The 24846-nt window shown below is 39.4% G+C and overlaps 1 protein-coding gene across 1 annotated transcript in view; it reads right to left on the bottom strand.

Annotated features, from left to right (window-relative positions):
• CORIN (corin, serine peptidase) overlaps nucleotides 1–24846 on the bottom strand; it is a 281043-nt gene that overhangs the window by 192494 nt on the left and 63703 nt on the right. The window contains exon 3 of the mRNA XM_063457921.1: nucleotides 3245–3661. Within this exon, the coding sequence (XP_063313991.1) occupies nucleotides 3245–3661 (417 nt within the window). The remainder of the gene's footprint in view (nucleotides 1–3244; nucleotides 3662–24846) is intronic.

The following is a 24846-nucleotide window of genomic DNA, read 5'->3' on the forward strand; positions in this document are numbered from 1 at the left end:
GTTTTCGCCTAGGGCGCCAAAAATGCTTGCACCGGCCCTGCTGACACACAACCTTCTACTTTGTTGGGCAGGAATACTTTTTCTCTGCCCTTCTCTATCCCCATGTATTGTCATGCTTGTATAGGATCTGTCAATTTTCAGTATTTCATAAAGATATGGTCTTTAGCTATAAAACAAAAATGTAGATATTTCCGTCTGTTAGTTTATATTTCTCTATACAAGGATGGCTGTACTGGTAGGAAAAGAAACATTTTAGGGTTAGGCATTTATGTATTTTTTATTCAATTTCATTGTTTCTAATATAAAAAAAATATTGTGCACTTCTAACATTTCTATAATAAATTATATTTTTTTTTACTGTTTGGATAAAATGTACTACATAGAAAATAAGTATATAAATGCATTTTTTTATCTGTTGAGACAGAAAAATCAACACAACGGCAAATAATGTTTTCTGAAACTAGACTATATAGCACTCTATAAACAGTAGGGAATAGCCATTTTATTGCTCACTAAGTCAACAGCCCAGATGTCGTCCGAAGTCAGAGTAAATTTCAGAGAAAACTAAAGCCCTATTGACAAATCATTTCTAAACCACCGATAAACAGTCTGTGCCATTCTAAGAAATCTGTCTGAGCAAGAAAGTATTTCATAACATAAAAGGAAACTACAATTTAATAATATATAACAGCATTGCCAATTTAAGTATATTTGACTATTATAATGTTCCATTACAGATTGTAACCGTATTAGTCCAGTGATTTAGATGTAAAAAACAGATACAAATTTGTATCGTGTAATACCTTTTTGATTGGACTAACAGAATTTCTTAATGACCAGCTTTTGGGAAAACCTCCCTTTCTCAAGAGGTTCTCCCGAAAGCTTGTCATTAAAAAGTTCTGTTGGTCCAATAAAAAAGGTACGAATACGATACAAATTTTATCTGTTTTTTACATGACTATTATAATAATAGGTTATCTACATCTCCGTTAAGTAACCTTAATGACTATGAAAGTGTAATCTTCACCATAGACCTTGAGAGAGAAGTTAAATCCAAATGTAACTAATTTTCTTTCTTTCTAAAACAGTGTTTCCAATTATATGTCCTGCTTTGTAAAAAAGCATTTTTAATCCACCCAGGAAATGCATTACAGTTCTGTTTTCATTGATTCATTCCATGTCAGATAAATCCAAAACATAGTTCTTCTTATAAACTTTGAAGCTGGCAGCCCGGTCATCTTGCACGTCGTAACACAAAACTGACCAATTATATTCTGATTATTTACCATGTTCTTTTCTTGCTGTACAATTGTACCATACGGAGATTTAGAAATATGCTAAATGCATTGCATTCTGTATAATCATTGTTTAAATAAATGGATACAAAATGGCACAGTTTTCATGAAATTTGCAGCTAGGGAAAGAAGACTGCAAATACAAGATGCTTGATACTAGCAAGGTAAGCTTAAATGAAAAGAAAAACAAAAAGCAAACAAAAAAAAAAACAAACGAAAAAGGGAATGAATAACAAACCAGAAAATCTCTCTGAACAACAAATCTCCCTACGACCTCAAAAACAATCTCATGCTTGTTATTGTGGATAACTCTTTCTGAACTTTGGCTGTTATTGCGTATTTGTTTCCAACATGATCACAATCAAAATCCTATTTCCTGCCAGTAACACCAAATTTAGTAACTACTATTATTTTAAGATCGGGCTTAATGCTAGTATTTGACAAGAGACTGCATGATTAACAACACATAAAATCATAATTTGCGTGTTTGACAAAAACTCAATTTTTATTCACCCAGTTAATTTCCCTGATCCATCTATCGAATACTGACCACCCTCCTGGCTCATTAACTTCAAATAAACCACCAACTCAAGTGCTCTGTGTGGCACGAACAACACATGCTGGAGAAAACGGTGGCCATCTTGTCGCACGAAAGCGGGACTTGGTCGTCGAGTGTCTGGAACTATAAGTTGGACAGTCAACCTTGTGAATACCAGAGATTTCACACGAACACCTGCTTATTTCCACGCCAAGCCAAGAGAGCGCTGTTCGGTAGGATTGTTCGCACGAGCAAGGCGAACAATCGCTACCTATGAACCAGGGGAACCGTTCGTCCGACTGTGTTTTGGAAATTGCCCGAAATTGACCGTTACCATTGACTCTCTGGAAGTATTTTGGGCAGGCGCCACATGTGCGGTTAGTCAAAACTTTACCCCGGTGGCGCTTCGGCTGTATTTGTGGCATCTCTGCGCTATTTGGATATCCAGGCTATCCATGGATATAATATTTGTGGGGGTTCCTCTATGTGTTATATGCATTTTGGGGTATTTTAGGATTTGTACCTCTAGTGTCTGGGAGATAATTAGTTTAAGCAAATTACACTAAACTATCTCCCAGACACAGACACACCTGGGAGTGTCTTGGGCATGTTCTGGGAGTGTTATACTATGTCCTTGCTTGAGTCCCCATGCTGGGGGTCTGTGTATATAAGCCACCTGGCTATAAGAAAACATTCCAGTTGTACCCTATCAAGTATGCGAACAACGAACCGATTGATTTATTCTCACGACCAGCTTGGATTTTGGGAAAGTACGAACCAGTGTACTATGCAAACAGGCTATAATAACTAATCCTCCTCTAGCATTTCGGGAGTGTGCGAACGAACGTACTTCACGAAGTACATGAGCTTCGCTACAGTGTGCTTTGTTATTATATCACAGTAATATATTTCACATATTTGGAATTAACTTGTGGAATTTAAAATGGTCATTAAATGGACACTCCATACACCTACAGAACATTAGGTTACTAAAGTTTCTTATTTGTAAAAAGTATGTCCTCTTCTTTACATTTTACAAAAAAATGCAGGTTTCAAATGGGATTTTTATAAATTAGCCTTGTTTCACCCCCGGTTGTCAATTAGTCAAACATGTCCTGTTATTTCCTGGTTGGGTTAGCTCAGTGAAGCTAAACTCGAGAGGCAACAATTGCTCAGATCACCTGCTTTGCAAAGACTTCTCATTGAGCTGCATTGCGAAGTCTGTGATTGGACAGCCAGAAAGTATTTGTAGGGTTAGAAAAGTGAGGGTATGCAGAGGCTTCAGACAAAAGATCTGTGGCTTTTTAGGTATACTCCAAATGAGAACCTGCATAATTAAATGCATGCACTGATAATATAGCACAACACTTTGGATTATGTTTAATAATACTAATCTACAAATGGATCTTACCTTCACTGACTACAAATCCAGGACCATCTGAGCTTGGAGCTGGAGTAATAGCAGTAAGACCCATAACTGGAGAAGGCCAAGTGCTTGTGTTTTCCAACGTGCCAACAACTTCTATGTGCTCTTTGGTCAATGTCACGTTCATTTTTGTTCTGTATTGCTCAAACGTGCTGTCCGTGAAAGGGGATGATGGATTCTGCTGGACAGTTTCTTTTACTCTAGTAACATTTGTATGACTTTGGTCAAGTTGCGTTGTAGATGCATTCTCGAGCAGAGGATGTCTATACAACACTTTTCTGATTGTCCCATCTGTCGTGTTTTCATCCACCTTTAAGAAAGGAATGTGAGGAGATCCCATACCAATGCTGTTGCTTAGTGGGTCAGTCCTATTAAAGTCTAAACAGGATTTATCTAATATACCTAGAAAGGAAAAAACAAAACAAAAAGAGAATGAGTTATAAAACATCTGATGTAAATTCCCAGTCTGCAAATTTAGGTGAAACAGAGAAGTAACAAATTCACAATCATTCCAGTAGCTGCCAAAGTTCTAACAATTGTTTAATATATTGCATCTTGTGGAAAGCCCTCGTTACCTTTTACTTGTTAAAGAAAAATGATTCCAGGTAGTCTTCAACTTTGTGTTCTACTTCAGAAAGCAATACAAACCAGTCTTTTGCCCAATTGCTAGATAAACGCCTGCTGATTAGAGGTCACCATGTTTGTCGACAGTTGTGCTGCCTATTCACTGGTCCCTTTTAAAGGGACGTACATCACTTTGAGACAATGCTCTCATTCAAAAACTTTAGCTTTGAGTGAGACAGATCCCTTACTTTGCAGGCTGAAAAACGCAGGTAAATCAATATGTCTTCTTTCATATGTTTTCCACAACCACTCCAGGAGGACACTGATATCACCAATTTGTGTTCTATTCCTAGGAATGCTGGAAAAGTGCATTGGGTATACCTGACAGATTTGCACCTGTACAGTTGAAAGTTCTCTTCACCTTGCAAAATTATGATGGGGGAGAAGAGAGGCAGTCTGATTGGTGTGATCATGCAGAACAGGCTATTGTGTCTGGTATGTCATTATTGGATTGGTCTGAAACGGAGATGGGCGGGTTAAAGAGAGGGGAAATTGATGAAGAAACGTCCCTAGCGGAGAGGTATGCCCAATAAGGCAATGTGAACTTTTCTTGTTTATTTGAGTTTGTATATTTGTTTAAAAGGGGTTTCCTTCCTTGTTAAAAAAAAAAAAAGGAAAACATTATATATTTATATTTATTTGTCAAGTGATGTGTCCCCCTTATATTATACCTGATTTTTTTCAGATCTTCTGATCTGAGATCAATAAATTTGACTGGATTAGAATACATACTTAACCCTCAAACTCCTAAATGGTAGAGGATAGGGCAGCGAGACTGCTGCGGCATGATCTATACACGAAAACTGCTTCATTAAACTAAAGTTGTTTTTATGCTTATAGTGTCCCTTAAAGTTCAAGGAAAGAGTCATAGCATTTAGAACATCCGAGCACTCAGAGCAAATCAGTGATCAGGATGCGTTTTATTAATAGTAATTCTTGTTCTGTTTCTCATATAAGGTTTATTAATAGATGTTCCGCTTTTGTTTTGTTTGTTTGTTTAACTTGTTTTGTACAATAGGGTTTAACAAACTTTCGAATGATTTTATAAACTGACCAGAACTTTGAATGAAACTGTAAATGAAACCTTTTTATTAAACAAAAATGCATTTAAATAAAAATTGCAAAAAAGAGGTGAAATTATAACAAAAAAGTTACAAATAACCAAGGACGGAAGGTTTAAAGAGAAAGATCATTGGCATAACAAATGGTTTCTATATTTGCTTATGAAACTGTCACGACTACTAGTGTGGTCCAGCACGCAGAAACTATGTAAACATATACATATACAAGGAAAGGGAAATAAAAGGACAGAGCGTAAACCGGACCTTAGAATGGCCGGACTAATACGCTAGAGACAGAGAATGGTCAAAGGGAAAGCCGAGGTCAGGGAAGCCAGAAAATACACAATACCGTTTACACAAGCCAAGTCAGGGAAACCAGAATTCAGAATAACCAGGGAAAAGCAAAAATCAGGATACCAGGAAATCAGATACACGAATATAGAGCACTCTCAGGAAACCAGGAAACGGAAACCACGACAGGGCCAGGTACTGGGGTGAGTTAGGGATTTAAATATCCCTCTCTATGCTCTGATTGGTCAGAGGGCGACCTCTGACCCCAAAGCGTGCAGGTGCGTTGACGTTGTGACGTCACGCACACGTTAGTATAATTTTCAGGGGCGGAGCTAGAGATGGACGCGACCACTCGGTCGGCGCCATCTTGGATTTGGGCGCGATGCCCGGAAGACCTGGGGGAGCGGTTGCCGGCTCGCCGACGAGCAGGTAAGCTCATGTTGTTGGCATGTATTGTATCATTTCTGGCAGAATATCATAGGAGGTAGAGGTTAGGTGCCCACTGTTCTTAAACAGTTATTTTATTTGGTTACATATATTTGCATTTTAACCACATTTTTACTTTACTTTACTTTTCTGCTAGAATTCCGTAAAATTACAACGGTTATATAAAACACAAATTGGATAAGATTTAGAGTAGATGTTGTGAAAATACAATACTGAAGAAAACCTTGATATTACAGTGCATGTGAATTATAGTATAACAAAATTAATGTGTATCTGGGTTTAAAAGATAAGAGCCTTCTAGAGTAAAAAAAAAAAAAAATTTGGCAGAATCTATTATGGTGGAAGAAGAAAGCTACACCATTTTAATTACTATGAGCGTTGACTTATTTTGTAGACAGTATTTAGGCACAGGTGACAAATAACGCACAAAGGGAGTAGATTCTGCATCAATAAGTGACACACAGGGGTTATGCATCTGGTGTCCATTTGTCGGTTACGTTAAAAACATGACAACATGGTTTTAGGGCCATTAGGATTAGGTTAGGACTGGTGAAGGAGGAACTTACACATGCCCTGATGCTTACTACTTCAGAAACTGCATATGGTACAGGGCTATGCTACATAGAAGAAAAACAGTATCAGGTACAACAGTGAATTAATATGGGAAAGAAAAACACACTAGGGGATATAGCCAGCACACTTAATATGGACATATTCCTCTGGTCCTAATACACTGCTAATATGGAAACAAAAATAGGGGTTATAGCCAGTCCAATATGAAAAGAAAAAAAAAGAAATCCAGCCAGCAGTGAACCAAACGGACGATCTTAGCCAATCAGTCCCAGGGAGGAAGCCAGAATTCTACCCGGGGGACTTCATTGTAAAATGGTTTGAAGATAAGAAGGTACCAGGGAACTTAAGGGCACCATAACCACTTCATTGATCTGAAGTGGATGTGGTGCACAACGTGTTCATTTAATGTTGTTTCATTGCTGTACAATTGCATGCATCGGAGATATTCTCTTTCTAAAGCTGCAGCACAAGTTTGATTAAAATTCAAAAGACAAGGAAAAAAACATTTGTTGAATAGCATTATGATTGCTGTAATTGTTTTTTGTATAAATAAGGTGAACAAGAACATTCAAAGTTTTTTTTTGTTTTTTAATTCCATTACGTGATGCTTGTGCTGCAAGTCATCTTGAATTAGGTTTCTTTATTTAGCATGAGACTTTCAAGTGGAGTTTCTTTATAACAGAGCCGAGTTAATAATAGACAGGGAGGCAGCACACAATATTTCTGTAAACACATAATGGAATTTGTTCAACTGCCGTAAGGAGTACTGCAACACAAACACCATTCAGGATGGTAAAAATAATCACATAACAGGCCAACAAGGATTTAACTCCATAAACTCAGGTTCAGTCCATGTTTTCACAGGTATAACAAAAGGAGTCACAACTACTTACTATATAGTGATACATAAATGCATGTGCAGGACAATGTGGCTATATGTGGAGATTAAATCACTACATTATATTTTAGGCACTTTGCAAGTGCCATTACAATCCAGTCCAGCCAGGGGTTCGGCATGGCCGGCACAACCATAAGGCAGAACAGGCAGCGCACCAGCCTTGGGGACGCAAGGCCAGGGTGACTGGCAGGAGAGCTGTGCACTCCCCTCCTGCCGGTCACTTTATGCAGCATGGCCGGGCATACCGTGGTATTGGAGCATCTGTATCCTCTACCGAGTCTGACAGAAAGATGCTCCCTGGGGATACATCAGTGCCCCTTCTGCCAGTCACTCCATGTAGCATGGCAACATGAACCATGATAGAGGATCTTCTCTATACTCTACCTGGTCTGACAGAATGCTGCTCGCTGTGAATACAGCCAATTCTCTAATGTAGTTCACATGCTCACACTTCAAGGAGGTAGGCATGCAAGAGAGGAAAGGGACTGCGCTAGAAGAAAGACACAGAGGGGCTGGGGAAGGGACTTCTGGCAGGATGGAGGACACTCTATGGAGGGGCCTGGGGCACCACGCTTCCCTTCTAGGACTTCACCCCCAAAAGGGGTAGCATACAAACAGTATGCTGTCTGCTAAGGAGTGTGTGAGTCTAACAGGTGCCAATGTTGCTCTTTCTTACTGTGCAACATCTCTCTCATCTTCTCTCTATTCTTTCCTTATGTTCCTTCTGTTCATTTTTACATTGTATAACACAAAAAGTATTGGAAGGGATGTGCTCAAATAAGGGCTTTAAGGCAGAACTAATGTACCATGCTATGTAACAACTGAAAAGTATACTGTACCTAGAACATAATGTCATCTATTACGCTGAAATGAAATGTTACTGCCTTGTTTGCCATGTCAAACCGTATTACATGCCGTCAATAAAAAAAAAGAAGGGATAAGAAACACAAAAGGGAGTAAGAGTGGGTGGGGCCTGACCACTATGATAAGCCGTTGCATGTAACATGATCTCAACTAACTCACCCTAAAACATGCCAAAGTATTGTTCCTGCTGTGTAATCGACATTTAAAGTTACCTGACTGTGTCTAGGACTCCCCGGGCATCGGCTGCAAACTCGAGACCTAGCACATAGTGACGGGAGATTACTCTATTATTACCCCTGAGGAAGTTTAAATGTTTAGCAGACAAAACGCGTAGGGAGTTTGTTTATTGATTTACTTTGTTTTTAAGTATATTCAATAAATTGTCTTGATATTCCTTATCCATCATGGCAAAAACTTGTGGACGACTACTGGGGATCATACCCTTTGGATTTGATATGCCCATACATAACTACAAGCTTGTAAGAGTAATCTACTAAAACTCTCTCCTACATGCACATTTTCGTGTTATCTTGTTCTACAGTTTAAAAAGTGTTAGAAAGGTAAATGAGTCTATACCTTTACACTGTGTGTCTTGCCACTTAATTAGAAGGGTGATAAGTTTAGATCGTATAAACTCTACCATACTCACCTTAGCCTTGAAGGGGCACTGTAAGTGCCGGTGGTATATAAACTTATTCTTGCCTAGCAAATGTGTTAAACTCATTTCACTGTTCTTATAAATAATGTTCAGGTTTTAGAACAAATATTTGACTACTCACGTCCTAACTAAATAACCTAAACTGTCATCTCAACTTAATCAGCATACTATTTGTGAACTCACTAGCCTGACATTTCTCTATCTTACCTTAAAACAAATATTGTACCTAAATTGTAAATGTCACACCTTGTATTGCATGTTGAATTTCTATATACCTCGACACTGCTGTTGTGGCGTACTGAGGCCGTTTGTTAATCTGTGCACAACAAAAATAACGAGTTAAAAAAGACACACAGGTAAAGATGCATTTTTTGGAGGGAGGGTGGCAAAATGCATCTTTGCCTGTGTAGCCTTGCATCGGCCCTGTGGATAAGTAAACAGAATATTAAAATCCTGGAGAGGATCAGTTCCCAGTGAAACTTTTTGGACAGCTCAGTGTATTTATTGTAGTTATTTCCTGTTATAGTTCTGTTTACCAAATGAGCCACGCATTCTTGTTTCATGTGAGATGTTTACAAATTTGTACATTACTGATACAATTACTAGTTACTTGCACATCTATCATACCAGGCCAGGGCCATACTGGGAAAAAACTTCAGCCCGGGCATTTTTCAATCACAGCGGCCCCCTGAGAAGGGGGCGGGGCTAGAGAGTGTGTTTTGTCATCACTAATGACAAGCACACTCCCCTCTCAAAGTGAGCATGTTGATTCAATGTGCAGAGCCCCGCTGAAGAGCTCTAGCATGAGATAAAGAAAATGTAATAACATGCTTGCGCTGTGTTTGCTTTTAACTTGTCTCTGGTGTCTCCATAAGTGGGATACCAGAGGACAAAAGGGCCAGGAAAGTGTATCGTGCATTAGTTTAGAACCTGCTTCTGGGATTGCGTGTGTGTAGAATGAGATGATTGTGGTGTGGTATTGTGTAAATAGGTTAATTTAAGTTGTGTTTGTGGTGTAATATGTGTAGCTAGGTGCTGTAGAGAGAGTGTGTGTGTGTGTGTGTGTGTGTGTGTGTGTATATATATATATATATATATATACACACATACATACATACATACATACATATATATACACACACACGCATACATATACATATATATATATATATATACACACACACACACACGAATGACTAGATGGGCCGAGTGGTTTTTATCTGCCGTCACATTCTATGTTTCTATGTTTCTATGTAAGCAACACAATAACCACGAGAATGAGTTGTAATGGCTATCTGCTTCTAATCTGCTAATTAGCTCCCTGATCCCATTCTGTTAGAAAAACGTTTTTTTGGGATACTCTGAAATCTAGTTTGCCCAGAGCAAAATCAAATTATTATTTTTTTTATTCTGTTCACAAAATGTTTTGATCACATTTAAACATTATTAAACCACTTAGACGATCTTTAAAATGGTTATGTATGATGTTGGGCAAAGTAATTTGGATTACAGTGTCACTTAAAATATTATAAATATTTATTTGGGTTGTTCACAGATACTGCATTTCTCCCAACAGATGCAGAATACTGTGCTCCTTTTAACAGACATGATGCCAAGCTAGATTTTTAAATATTTTTTAAACACAGATTTTAAATTTAGCAACAGCTGGCATTCAAGCCAATTTATACATTCTTACCAAGCAGCATTCTGCAATTTAGCAATATTTGAAACTGAACTAATTGCACCATTAAAAATGTGCTAAACAACTTTGCAAAGCGGTGACCTGAATTTTCCTTAAATTTCACGCTCTTCCAAAATCTCATGAAATAGTATACTATACGCAAAAAATCACAGAGACAGGATTTTTCACAAAATAAACCAAATTTGCAAACAGAACTCATTTAGTATGCAATTCTCAGTTTGGCAACATTTACAAAAAAGGGTAAATTACACTTGGCAAGAACACTTATGAGAAATGCATGCTCCCTAAATAGAAATAACTAGAAAAAGGGTAAACGGTGTTCGGTTTGGAAACAGGGGTCGGGTAAAAAATAAATAAAAATTATGTCCATTTTGGATATGAATTGCCAAGGCCATAAGATAAGACATTGGATGCAGTTTGTAAGGCAACAGAGTTACATTGTAGTCTAGATTGTAAAAAGACTAAAGTCCATCAAGTTCAAACTTGAAACCCATTCTTTTATGCTGCTGATACAAAATTATAGTAATTTCCAATAAAGCAAAAAAAATCTTTCTAGACTCCATAATGGCAATTGGATTTGTACTTTAAAGGGACACTATAGTCACCTGAACAACTTTAGCGTAATGAAGCAGTTTTGGTGTACAGAACATGCCCCTGCAGCCTCACTGCTCAATCTTCTGCCATTTAGGAGTTAAATCGCTTTGTTTATGAACCCTAGTCACACCTCCCTGCATGTGACTTGCACAGCCTTCCATAAACACTTCCTGTAAAGAGAGCCCTATTTAGGCTTTCTTTATTGCAAGTTCTGTTTAATTAAGATTTTCTTATCCCCTGCTATGTTAATAGCTTGCTAGACCCTGCAAGAGCTTCCTGTATGTGATTAAAGTTCAATTTAGAGATTGAGATACAATTATTTAAGGTAAATTACTTCTGTTTGAAAGTGAAACCAGTTGATTATTCATGCAGGCTCTGTCAATCATAGCCAGGGGAGGTGTGGCTAGGGCTGCATAAACAGAAACAAAGTGATTTAACTCCTAAATGACAGTGAATTGAGCAGTGAAATTGCAGGGGAATGATCTATACACTAAAACTGCTTTATTTAGCTAAAGTAATTTAGGTGACTATAGTGTTCCTTTAACATTTAATGGTTAGAAGATAGTACACAGCAGTCGATGGCTATTAAGTCACTTAATTTACAGTTAGAATCATGTGCTATTTTAGTTTTTGTTCTAGAACCCAGAGTAGGCTACATTGCTTTAAAGTGGACTTACATTATATTTGCCTCTGGGACCTTAAATTAATTTTGATAACCTCTTGATGAGATCAATTAAAACCCCATTTGATCATATTTACTAATTGCGTACATTTTAATTATGTTGCCATCAATCTAGTGATTAGAATGCGGACTCAACATTAAAAAAAAAAAAAAAAAATTCGATTTGTTACCAGTTCTGCATGAATGAAAATTCCTGACAGCGAGCAGCAGGCTGACAGCCCATATGAAAATTGTTCCTGTGCTGTGTGAAAATGTCTAACTCACAAAAATATGCCTAAATCCGGAAGAGCGGGACTTGAGCAGACACTAATAATGGACTACGCAATCCATCGCTTCCAACTTAATTACACACGCACATTCCTTACTGGAACTGTCTTACACCAAGGGGAAGTTGTTTAACACAACAATGCCACAAACCTGTGCAAGATGTTTTGTGGTAAAAAAAAAAAAAAACACAAAAAAAACACAAGCATACTATGAATCAAAAATGTGTCAATCATTATTAACTTTTCTGTTGTAGGATAGTGCTATTGTAAGCCAAGTGATGTTTTGTCATAAAGTCTGAAGTCTTTCACGCAGCTTCAGAGGAATGCACCATCATGCAAGAACGTACTTTTTTTTTTATTCCAACCCTTTTGACTTCCTACCGGGTAAAGCATCATTTCAAGCATAAGACCATGTGCAACACATTAATGGAAGGGAATGCATTCACAATTCCAGTAGCAACGAGAAGTCCACCCAATGCCTTTCAAAGATTTAACTCTCATATGACCAAAAAGCCATTGCAAAAGAAGAAATATGTAATAAATGTAATTTCACATCTGTAACAAGCTAACGCGTGGTAGGGAGCCTCTATGAAATTAGAAGCAAAGAAATTCCATGACAAAAGAAAAACACTTGTGCATTTGATTTTTCTACTTTTCTTGTGTTATTTAAAGGGTCTGCTGGTTGACTTGAAGCACAGGGCAACCAAGATTTAGGTGACAAATAAATGAGGATTATGTTGCACAATACCGAGATTTTTAGTTCTTGGACATTAGGTGTTGAAGTGTAGAAGTCTCCTATTTAAGTGTAGCAATCTATTTTCAGGTATGAAGGAAATATCAGTATTCATACAAAATTGTTATCTTACCCCTTAAAAAGACCATGCGTTAAGAATATTCAGTTATATCCCGAAATGCCTGCTATATCATTGGTCCTTTAGGGATCATAAGAAGCTAAATTAGGGTTTTTGAGGTGCAATAAAAGCAACACAAGTTTCTACTATATTAGAAGCACACATTCAAACATACAGGAATTACTAGAGAAAATAGTATGGGTGAAAGAATATGGTTATTACACAGACATAATTGGGCAACTCAATCATATAGAGCAGGTTATGATAATTTCCCATACTGTTAAATCATTAGATGCTGTGGAAATTGTATAAAGAAATTATCTTCTGCAGTTACAACCAAGCAGCAAATACAATTCAGAAGAGGAAACGAGAAATAATAACTTTGCCATAGTTTACTACATAACAATAGCCGACAAACATTTGTATGCCAGTGATATCTACAACAAATGGAGATAGAGAGGCAAGATCTATCAGCAGAAAGAGTAGTCTCACAATTGTCTGTTGGTGTCCCCCAAGGTTCAGTCCTTGGTCCCCTACTGTTCTCCACCTATACTGCCTGCCTTGGTAAACTCATTAGCTCCTGTGGCTTCAAATATAATTTCTATGCAGATGAGTCTCAAATCTACCTGTCCTCTCCTGATCTCTCCCCGTCCCTTTTGACTAGTGTCTCTGACTGCCTCTCTGCTATTTCTAACTGGATGACTGCCCACTTCCTTAAACTAAACTTGACCAAAACTGAAATTCTGATCTTTCCTCCCTCAAGAGTTGTTACTCCTGTGTCTGTCTCCCTCCAAGTCAACGGTGCTACCATCAGCTCCACCACGCAGGCTCGCTGCCTAGGTGTTCTCTTTGACTCCGACCTCTCCTTCAAGCCTCATGTTCAGTCGATCGCCAAATCCTGCCACTTCCATCTCAAATACATTGCGCGCATCCGCCCCTACTTAACGCCAGATGTGACCAAGGTGTTGGTCCATTCCACTGTCCTTTCTGGCCTTGACTACTGTAATCCGCTTCTCAGTGGTCTTACATGCTCCTAACTTGCGCCGTTACAGTCCATAATGAATGCGGCAGCGAGGCTCATCTTCCTGTCCGCCCGCACCTCCCATGCCTCACCCTTCTGTCAGTCCCTACATTGTCTTCCTATAAAATATAGAGCTCAATTTAAAATTCTGGTTCTTGCTTTCAAATCTCTACATAAAGCTGCTCCCACCTATCTATCCTCCCTTATACACAAGTATGTTCCATCTAGGCCCTTACGATCTGCTGAAGACTTACGTCTATCTTCTATCCGTACTCCCACCTCTGATGCTTGCCTTCAAGATTTCTCGAGGGCTGCACCGTTCCTGTGGAACTCGCTTCCCTCCTTCGTTAGATGCTCACCCAGTCTCCACTCCTTCAAGAAATCGTTAAAAACCCACTTCTTCATAAAAGCGTATCAATTAAACTGTTAATAGCTCCCAACTGATTCCTCTTCTGCAACTGTCACTAGTCTAATACTATCCTTACCTTTTTGTGTCATTTTACCCCACTCCCTCTAGCATGTAAGCTCATTGAGCAGGGCCCTCAACCCCTCTGTTCCTGTGTGTCCAACTTGTCTGGTTACAACTACATGTCTGTTCGTCCACCCATTGTAAAGCGCTACGGAATTTGACAGCGCTATATAAATAGTATAATAATAAATGCAGAGTTTCAAGACATTTCCCCATAATTCTTGTTCAATTTATCTTCACTACAAAACTGGCCAGTCCAGTACTTCATGAAAACCTGTCAGGGTACTCACCTGTTAGACAGACAGCCAGACGTGGTCGCTCCTGGAGTTCCCAACAGGGGACTTGAACCGGGGAACTTATCAGTCCTAGTCCTGATTTCTACCTCTGAGCCACAGCAGCTTTACACAGAGACTACTGAGTCCGGTCCTGTTCATCCTGGCATGGCTTATACACCGGGGGCTGCACCTTGACTTGGCTGTGTCTCACCTGACTCTCATCGGTCATCAGCAGGGTATTTAAACCCAGCCTCTTCCTGTGCTCAGTGTCAAGTCTTTGATCTAGTGTTGCTGTGTCGTACCAGTGTTCCAGTTTATCTGCTTCGTTTATTTGACCTCGGCTTGTGACTACGTTTATTCTGACCTCTGGCATCCCTTGACTTCGGCTACTCCTCGTTGTTCCTGACCTCTGGCATCCTTTGACCTCGGCTATCCCTCGACTATCCTGCTGGTTCTGTCCTTGCCTGTCCTGCGTATTTGGTACTGCATCCTGCACAGCCCCCGTGCACAGACCCACAGGCCAGGTGAATTCTTACCTGACCACCTCAGCCTGTGGCTATCTGCAAGGGTGAGCAACATATCTGCGCTACAGACTCCCAACTCAGGTAAGACCCTGACAAAATGCTTGACCAATATGGAGTCCGCAAAAATGTGCTCATCCTCACTCCAGCAAGTGTCCAGCCTGGCCCAGACTGTTTCGGAGTTGCAGCAAGAAATTTTTTCTCTTAAAGGCGCAGTACATCCAGCTCCGGAACCCTTTGTCATCATGCCCAACAGATTTGATGGTAACTACACGTCCTTTCAGTCATTCAGGATGGATTGCGAGGTATTGTTTTCTTTAAAGCCTCGAACTTACGCCACAGATTTCATCAGGGTCAGAGCGGCTATCAACCTGTTGTCTGGACGCATCAAAGTTTGGTCTTACCAAATGTTGCAGAGGAAGAGTCCTGTCCTTGTCAGCTGGGAATCCTTTATTATTGCTATGGACTCACAGTGCAGGATCACTAAGCCCAAGCCAGCTCCACCTACTAAAAAATCGCGGAGTCTACGTTACCAAGGAACCGAGTACTATCACCACACCCCAGTGATGCCCTCTTATGACCCAGTTCCCAGGAAAACTCCAGAGGTATCCTGTGTTCCACTTGACCCTGAGGAACCTATGCAAATTGGACGTGTCCACTGCAAAGTCACACCTAGGGAGAGGGACCGAAGGAGAAGCCATGGTCTGTGTTTTTACTGTGGAGAAGGAGGACACTTCATCACGCTTTGTCCTGTTCGCCCTCCTAGACCTCCAGCTCTCCGACTGGGTAATAATATCCTTCGTCCAGTGTACACCGCATATCAGCCTAAAGAGCTACAAGGGAGCCGTTATTCCTGCCCAGGCTTGGCTTCCATGGAAAATGCTATACCTCCTGCTCCAGAGTCGTCTGCATCTACTACCAAAGTTACTTCCTGTAGTACCACCACTACTTCCTGCCCACTTGAAAAGGATTTACCTATGGATTGTGTCATTGCTTCTAATGGCACTACGGTCTGTAAAAAAGACCTAGAAGTGTTCGAAAAAGCACTGCTAGCTACGAGCACTGTTCCTGCCGAAGTTGTGGAAGTTCTTGCCACCCCTACCCAGAACCTAGACAGATCATCAGCCGTACCAGAAGCTGGTACTGGGAAATCCCGAGCTAATAAGGGATTCCATACTGAGGACTTTCACTATGCGGACTCGATGGATTCTGAGAGTGACTCTGGAGAGGCGGATTATTTCAATGAGGAACCTACTTACGCCCAGAGGTCGTTTTTAAAGGGGGAGGTACTGTCAGGGTACTCACCTGTTAGACAGACAGCCAGACGTGGTCGCTCCTGGAGTTCCCAACAGGGGACTTGAACCGGGGAACTTATCAGTCCTAGTCCTGATTTCTACCTCTGAGCCACAGCAGCTTTACACAGAGACTACTGAGTCCGGTCCTGTTCATCCTGGCATGGCTTATACACCGGGGGCTGCACCTTGACTTGGCTGTGTCTCACCTGACTCTCATCGGTCATCAGCAGGGTATTTAAACCCAGCCTCTTCCTGTGCTCAGTGTCAAGTCTTTGATCTAGTGTTGCTGTGTCGTACCAGTGTTCCAGTTTATCTGCTTCGTTTATTTGACCTCGGCTTGTGACTACGTTTATTCTGACCTCTGGCATCCCTTGACTTCGGCTACTCCTCGTTGTTCCTGACCTCTGGCATCCTTTGACCTCGGCTATCCCTCGACTATCCTGCTGGTTCTGTCCTTGCCTGTCCTGCGTATTTGGTACTGCATCCTGCACAGCCCCCGTGCACAGACCCACAGGCCAGGTGAATTCTTACCTGACCACCTCGGCCTGTGGCTATCTGCAAGGGTGAGCAACATATCTGCGCTACAGACTCCCAACTCAGGTAAGACCCTGACAAAACCATGGTGAAGATTATGAGGCTTTTAAAGACCTACCCTCATGATATCGAGGAACTCCTTTGCAGGTGCAGAGACCCAGCATAGCATTAGGTCCATTAGTTGAGATCCTCCATGAGGAAAGAACCAAGACTTGTACTAGACAAGTTTGACAATGTATGCAATACCTTCTGTATATAAAGCTTGGGCCAGTTTGTGGAAAGTCGTAGGCTCAAATTATAGACAATTTGATGGACTGAATTGATGTTTCCATGTCTCCTTAGACTGGTAGCAGATGCTAAATTCAAACCAATTTTACACCCAAACATTTAGTGAAAATTGCCTTGGCATGTACTTCAGTTAATTTAACATAACATTTGAGGCAGTCCATTTATAGCCTGCCATTATAAGGCACTACCGTGACAGAGTACAGAGAATGTGCACAGCCTTCTTCTATGGTCCTTGGTATCTGAACATTGCCTGGTACAGACTTGCATATCAGTTTGTACCAGATATTGAGCATCCACTTTCTTTGCCAAAGTGTCTAGCTTTTGGGGCATGGCAGGGGCAGTAAATTGCCAGCAATAGACTGGTCTTGCTACAAAATAGTGAGACACACAGCTCTGAGAGCCTTTGATAGAATAAAATAATATATATCAGAAATGTTTAAAGCATCATCAGGTAAGAAAGACTCCAACTAAACTGGAAAAAGGACAGTGGCAATATAGTACTTTAAAACCTTCATGACAGATGGCTTTCATGAAGAAGGGATTTACCCAACACTTTGTCTTGGAGATTATAATCCACATCACATGAAACACATAATAGACAACATATGTCTACTTATTTCAAAGCTTAGAATATTTAATACCAGGGATTATCATGCTCAAAGCTGGGGTGAGAATTGAAAGATCACTAAAATTTACCAATAAAAATATTCAACTGGTTTCAATTAGGCGTTTGTTTTTTTTTTAACAAATCTGTAACGTCTCTCCACACTTTTATGAATGTATATTCTTGAAAATTCCATTAGAATGAAAAAAAATGTGATGATTATAACAAATTAAACAGGATTGTAAAGTTAAAACTAAGCATTAGTGTTTCCAAAGAAATATTAAATTGTTCTGATGTGCATAGCCGTTCATACACCCTGCTGTTAACGAAACCATTAAACATGCACTGGAATTAACATTCTAAAATCTGCTATTCGCTTTTTGTTACTTTGCCTTCACAGTTCATTTTGGCAAGCTAGGTCTCTTTGTTACAGTGGTCCTTGGTCTTCCCTTCAATACCCTCACCTCAAATAACAATCAGAACATTGTATATGGTGGCATGAATACATATAAAATGTGTCAAAACACCTATCCTATAACTAAACATAGGACGGTATTAAAGTGAGGTGTCAGACAGAGCAAGAGATTGGACAGCTACCAAATCTCTGGATGTAATTCAATGACAAGAACACGCATTTGCATATGGTATAATTATTTGCCTCTAGAATTACTCAAGATTTACTTGTCACAAACCAATGTAATACAGAATAAATCAATAGATGATGATTGAGATTACATACAAAAATAAACCAATAGATGGCACGAACAGATTACTTTCCATTAAGTCAATGGTCCTTAAATTCTGGGTCAGGACTCAAAATTGGGTCCACATGTTATTTCATTGGGTCAATTGCTGACATATATCCATTGGGCTGTAAGTGTCTATTGGCCACAATGACCTGTTTTCTATAGTGGACATGCCTTTCTTAGTTTAGTGGAGATCCAGATACCGCGAAGAGAGTAAATAATTTTGCTAAATTTTGTTTTTCAAAAATAGAAACATTTTGATGTCAATTATATTACACTTGACTAATGGGTCACTGAATTACATTTTTCCACTGAAGAATGGGTCACCAGGTTAATGCCATTAACATAATTCTGTATATCTGTATTAAAGGAAAAATCTCAGGCACTCGCCGTGATGAATCAAGCAGATTTATTGGACACCGCAACATTTTGACCTTTTCCCAGGTCTTATCAATCTTGATACTATGATAAGATGTCAAAACAGTTTTAGTATGGTTTGACAACTTACCTGTGACCTGATAAAGTACTAATGTAGTGAGTATGTTATTTAAAAAGTTTTCCCGTAATAAGAATTGCATTAAACCAATGGATTTTGTTCAATATGAGGGACCAATGTTTGCTTCCATAGCAGTTATGGAATTGAATATACACGATCATCACAGGGGCTTTTCCAGATGTATTGATGTAAATACATGAATTGCTCATATCTATATAGGTCATTGATTATATTTAAATAAAACTAACAGACATTAAAGACAGTCCTCCAACGCTGGTAATCAAGCATCCCAGAATACTTCATTTTTGGTAGCTTCTAACAGTTTTGTCCCCATTTTTTGCGTGGTGTATGCAATAGGGTATGCTCTTTCCTTCCCAGAGATAACGGAGCTATCTCATGGAGTGCACATGCCCAATTCATAGCTCTAAAGCAAGGCCCAGGTCCTGAAACAGTGAACCGTGCTATGTATAAACCAATAACAGCTGCAACATGGCTGCTATCATTTTAATGACCAGTTTAAATCACCCTACGTGATGATTTGAACTGCTCTTTGGGGATAAACTACATGTCCTATAATCTTTTGCTGGACAGGGATACGATTTGTCCCCATAGACCAGGATGAGGCACTCCTGATTGTAATGTATTAATGGGAAAATTAAAATGATTTTCAATTTTTCTTCTTTTTTTTTGTTTGGCTACATTTTATTTAATGCATTTCGCATAATGTATTAAAATACTGGGTGAGACCTTAATTAGACAATACTGCTAACTATTTATAATAACATGGATATGAAATAAACTGATCATATTTTAAAGGACAACGGTCACCTCAAAACTATTTTTAATACAATGATCCTATCAAGTATTGAAAGTATTTTTTTTTTTTTATATATACTAAAATAAAAATGAAAAAACAAAACAAAACGTCTACCGTTGGTATATGACCGGATCCTTCAGCCATAGACATGCACCTTGGGTGACACAGGGCTTGAAAACTAACAGTCGCTCTGGTTTTCCCAGTTTCTGAGCTGGGAGTGAATCAGGGAAGACCATATTGGCAATTATAAAAATACTGTCTGATCCAATGTATGTATATGGCAGAAGTATCCAATCATATACTAAAAGGTAGGGATGAGTTTTTCTCTTTTTTTTTTTACATTTAAATAAAAATCCTTTTAATACTTTATTATTTTTTTATTTTTATGCACCAGTATTTTAAAGAATCTAGGGAAAATCAAAGCCCAAATTATTTTATATCATTTGAGTTCTGATTAAGTGAAAAACCAGATTTGTGGAACAGAGGCCAGAATAGCAGAAATGTTATTACCAAAAGTGTCCAAGTTTAGTCAGAACTAGGGAGCAAACAATATGAACAAGTCAATAAGTCATAAGAATTGAAAAATATCCCCGAGTTCTCTGGCGAGTTTTGCATCACTTGCTTCATGCGAACGTCCAAACATATAATTAAATTAAGGGTAAAAAAAAAAAAATTTAAAGGGCAACACTTTCAGTAGTTTGTTGCGTTAAGTATGCAGTTACTTTGCAGTTGTCCAACCCATTCTAATGAACATAAGAAACCACATGGTTACTATAGGGCAACAGGAGATAAAATATCTGGAACTGGTGAAAAGCAACAGGTTTAAGGACAAGTGTGTTGGTGTTTAAAAGGAGTGCAGCTGTGGCATGTTTTGTACTGTTAATAGCAGAGCATTGGAAAAAGAAGTATCTCGGAACAGAATCATAGCCAGGAACCTATGGTGCAAGTATGAAAACATGCCCTTAACTAATTCCACGGAATGACAAGCTAAATTCGATTAAAGTGTAACTTTTAGCCACATTATCACTAGACGGACCTGCCAATAATTCCGAAATTTAATACAGGCGATGTAATCAAACCTGGGTATACATCCTGATAATATAGCATTGTAAGCATTTTGTCCAATGTGTTCATTATTCAGCTGACAAAAAAAAGCATTCGGGATAAACAGGCTGAAGAAGTAGGAAAAGTAGATAATGTAAACCTTATTTAGAGAAGTAGACCATTTACATTTTAAAACGATCATATATTGTATTGAATTCAATATAAAACTAAGTAACAAATTAAACAGATTGAAACTGACACAAATGACAGGTATTCGTGACCTGATCAGAAGAATGAAAGATTTTTTTCAAATTCAAATTAAGACTTTGGGTTTATTCATTATAGCAGTGGTTTCCAAACCAGGGCTCCCATACCAGTCCAGAACTTGAGGATTACACAGTTGTGTCCAAGGTGTTGGTTGTTTTTTCTTCTTTTTCCAAAAACACTTTAGACAACTGGATAATTCCTCAATCCTGGACTGGTAGGGAAGTCTTGATTACTGGTTTGGGAACCACTGCATTAGGGGATTAAGCAGGACAAGGCAACAGCTAAAACTAGCTCCCCTTCTCAATCATTCAAACCATCTTCTCAATTGTACAAATGTATTGAATATACTATAGTTTACGTTTTACACATGGTGGACAATAAATCACTTGTGTGCAAGTTCCATTCTTGGTACTATCAAGACCTTGCAGGAGCTTAAATGGTGCCACTCGATTTGATGCTAGACTTGTCAGTCATTAAAGAAAGGAAGCCAATGTGTGCCACAAGGACCACTCAAGTAAATCAAAGTATGTAGTTACAACAATAAGGATTTTACTTTGTGTCCATGTAATGCATTAAAATGGTTAGGATTTGGAAAAGAGAAGAGATACAGAAAATCAGTTAAGTGGTTTCAGCCAGTTAATTATTAACCCGTTAATGACATAAGTGTATGCTCTTCCAACCTGCAGAAGCCGGGCTTATATGCAGTTAGGGTTCCATAGCAAGCCCTAATGAGCCTTCCCTGCGGTCTGCCACCTTCCCATGATGCCGATCGCCCTCTGGTGGTCTGCGTGGAAACCCAGGGAGTCCCACTGCAGCCAATGACAGTGATCTGAAACATGTAATGACAGCCTGTCACCGCAATCACCGTCACAATATCTTAAGTTAACCAATAATTTGTGCACCAGCCCTGAAGTTATGCAGCATGAGCAGAGGTCACAGGACAGCAGGACCCCCCTGGAGTGTTGGTCCAGTCACAGCCGTGACTCATGTAGTTACGTCACTGCCCTTTAGTGTCATAAATTAAATGAATACCCCTAAAATTGCATGCTTTTATACAGTGTATGAGGTATATACAATTCTGTCAGTCTCCAACAGGGACACTGACATTGAGCTTGTAGCGGAGTGCTGGTCTTTCACAGACTATCTCCGCTGGTAATCCAAATAAGGCTCAGGAACAAGTAATAAAACCCAAGAGAATAATATCCACGATTAGTAAAGCAATCCAAAAGTATCCCACACGTTTCCCAATGACTGGACGACACACAGCATCAGGAGCAGAACTGAACTGAGGTTTAATTTCACATGCCTGCTTTTAAGAAATTCTCCCATGCAAGGGAGACACCCACAGTAATTACAGTAACCAATAAAATACATGTTACCTCCCACACATCTCCTCCCCTCAGCATGACACATAATCCACTTAATCCATGTAAAGTATTTCCCCAGTTCCTGGATGTACCCCAAATACATAGGATACACTCCTAAATATGGGGATCCCCTGATAGCCCTCATCTGGGTGAGTAACATACTCAACAAATCACCCAGATCGGACCAGGGGTTCGGGAGTTATGGAAAAATAAAGTTTTGACCGACCGCACAGGTAACAGTAGCCGAAAATAGTTCCATAAGGTTTGGCCTTGCGGTCGGTCTCGGTTCGTGGATATAAACGGATGAAAATACTGAATGAAATGGCTGCTGCTTGCCTTCATGTGAATCACCTTGCTTGGATGAGTCTTTCTACCGAACGGCGGCTCGTTCGGTTGTTTCCGCGCAAAGATATGGAAGTCTGGAGCTCTCAGCGCTGTTTGCTTAGTCAAGTGTCCGATTTGGGTTCCAGACACTCGACGACCAAACACCGCTATTCGGGAGTTAAGATGGCCGCCGCCACGTGTTCGTATCCCGAATGGCGGCCACCCATAGAACAAAGTACTGATTGCCAATTAGGGGTTTGCAACATTGTTGCGAACGGTAATGAGAGGCACACTTATCCCTGGTTTGGTCTGATTGTTCGGTAGTTTCACTTGTACAATAAACGGAGTGATTTTACCGAACAATCAGACGAATGCTGCATACAAGGTGAATACATAAAACAAGCAATACACGAAAGCATATTAAACACACAAATTTTGAGGACAGCCTTAATGCAATCCGCTACAGAGCTCTTAAGTGAACCCTCCAGTGATGGTGCCCCACCACCATCTACAAGAAGGCTATTAGGACACCCAGCACTGCCAGAGGAAAACTGGTTACCCCAAACCTGGCTGCTCCAAAATAACCCCCATTCACGGCTACACCTAGCATCAAAACAGTAGTAAACTAACTATATTAGCCTCTTTATGTCAGATGACATATTTGAGCTGATGGTTGAGCAAACAAACTTGTTTGCCAGCCAGTACCTTTCTGTGAATCCATTACAGTCACATTACAGTAGAAAAAAAAAACATGTTTCACTCCACTGATGATAACGCAATGTCCCCCCCTAGAAACGACCCATTGTTTGACAGGCTCTACAAAATTGGACCCTTATCCAACTTCTGTGACAAAATTTCCCAAAATTATTTGCGGACCAAAACATTTGTATTGACGAATCCATGATGAAATTTAAAGGTATACGGTTTTTAAAACAATATATCCCATCAAAGTGGTCACAATATGACATCAAATTGTATAAGTTATGTGAATCCACTACTGGCTATACATGGGCATTTTGGATTTATCAAGAGAAGGATAGCCATCTTGACCCACCAGGAAGCCCAGATTCTGTGGGAACAAATGGCAAGATTGTACGGGATCTGATCCTACCCTTCTTGTTAAATAAGGGTAATCATCCATGGGGTGATAACTATAATGCCAGTAATCCCCCACTCTGTAAAAAGACACCTCATAGAAAGTGTTGTATTTGCTATAAGAAAGAAGTCCAAAAGAACTTCAGTTATTACTGCCCTTCCTGCCCTATGCATAACAAACTGTTTGCCATAAAGAGCTGAACTAACATTCTGTATTGGACTTTGTTTGATTTTTCTGGATTTCTGACCTCGGCTTGTCCTGATTACTCTGACTTCTGGATTACCCCGACCTTGCCCTTTTCCGGTTTACTTTAAGCCCAGCCATTACAAACACAAAATACTTGTCAAAATGGTATGCCATCAATGGGGCAAGTTTTCTTTTTTTGGCTGCTATGATCTCTTAAAAGCATCATAGGCTCAGAAAATCACACCGTCAATTTTACAAGTTGAAAATAGCATCGAATATATTTTGCCCTGTGACTTACCAAAAAAAAAAAGAAAAAAAAAACGACGACATACCGGTACATGAGGTACTCATATTCGTGAGACAAGGTGTAACATAAATAATTAGGCTTTATTGCATTAACTGTTATCAGGATTATTACATTTCCTGTGAAAACGGAATTCATGTGTGCGGGGAAAAAACAAAAACACAAAATTAAGCACAGATCACTTTTATCTGAATCAATCTGCACCATTTTTTTTTTTTTTTTTTTACAGGTTAGCTATGCAACCTTCAAATTGGGGTAAGTGCAGTGAATATTCCCCAATTTTTTGCATGCAACCACCAACCGCTCCACAATCTGATTTATAAGAGATATACTTCTAAACACTTTGTTCTACAAAAGAAATGGTCATATTGTGATAAAGTGGCTAAACCAAACAACTCAAAAGTACTCCATTTGAAATACCC

The sequence above is a fragment of the Pelobates fuscus genome, chromosome 6, assembly GCF_036172605.1.
Source record: "Pelobates fuscus isolate aPelFus1 chromosome 6, aPelFus1.pri, whole genome shotgun sequence".
Classification (NCBI taxonomy): Eukaryota; Metazoa; Chordata; class Amphibia; order Anura; family Pelobatidae; genus Pelobates; species Pelobates fuscus.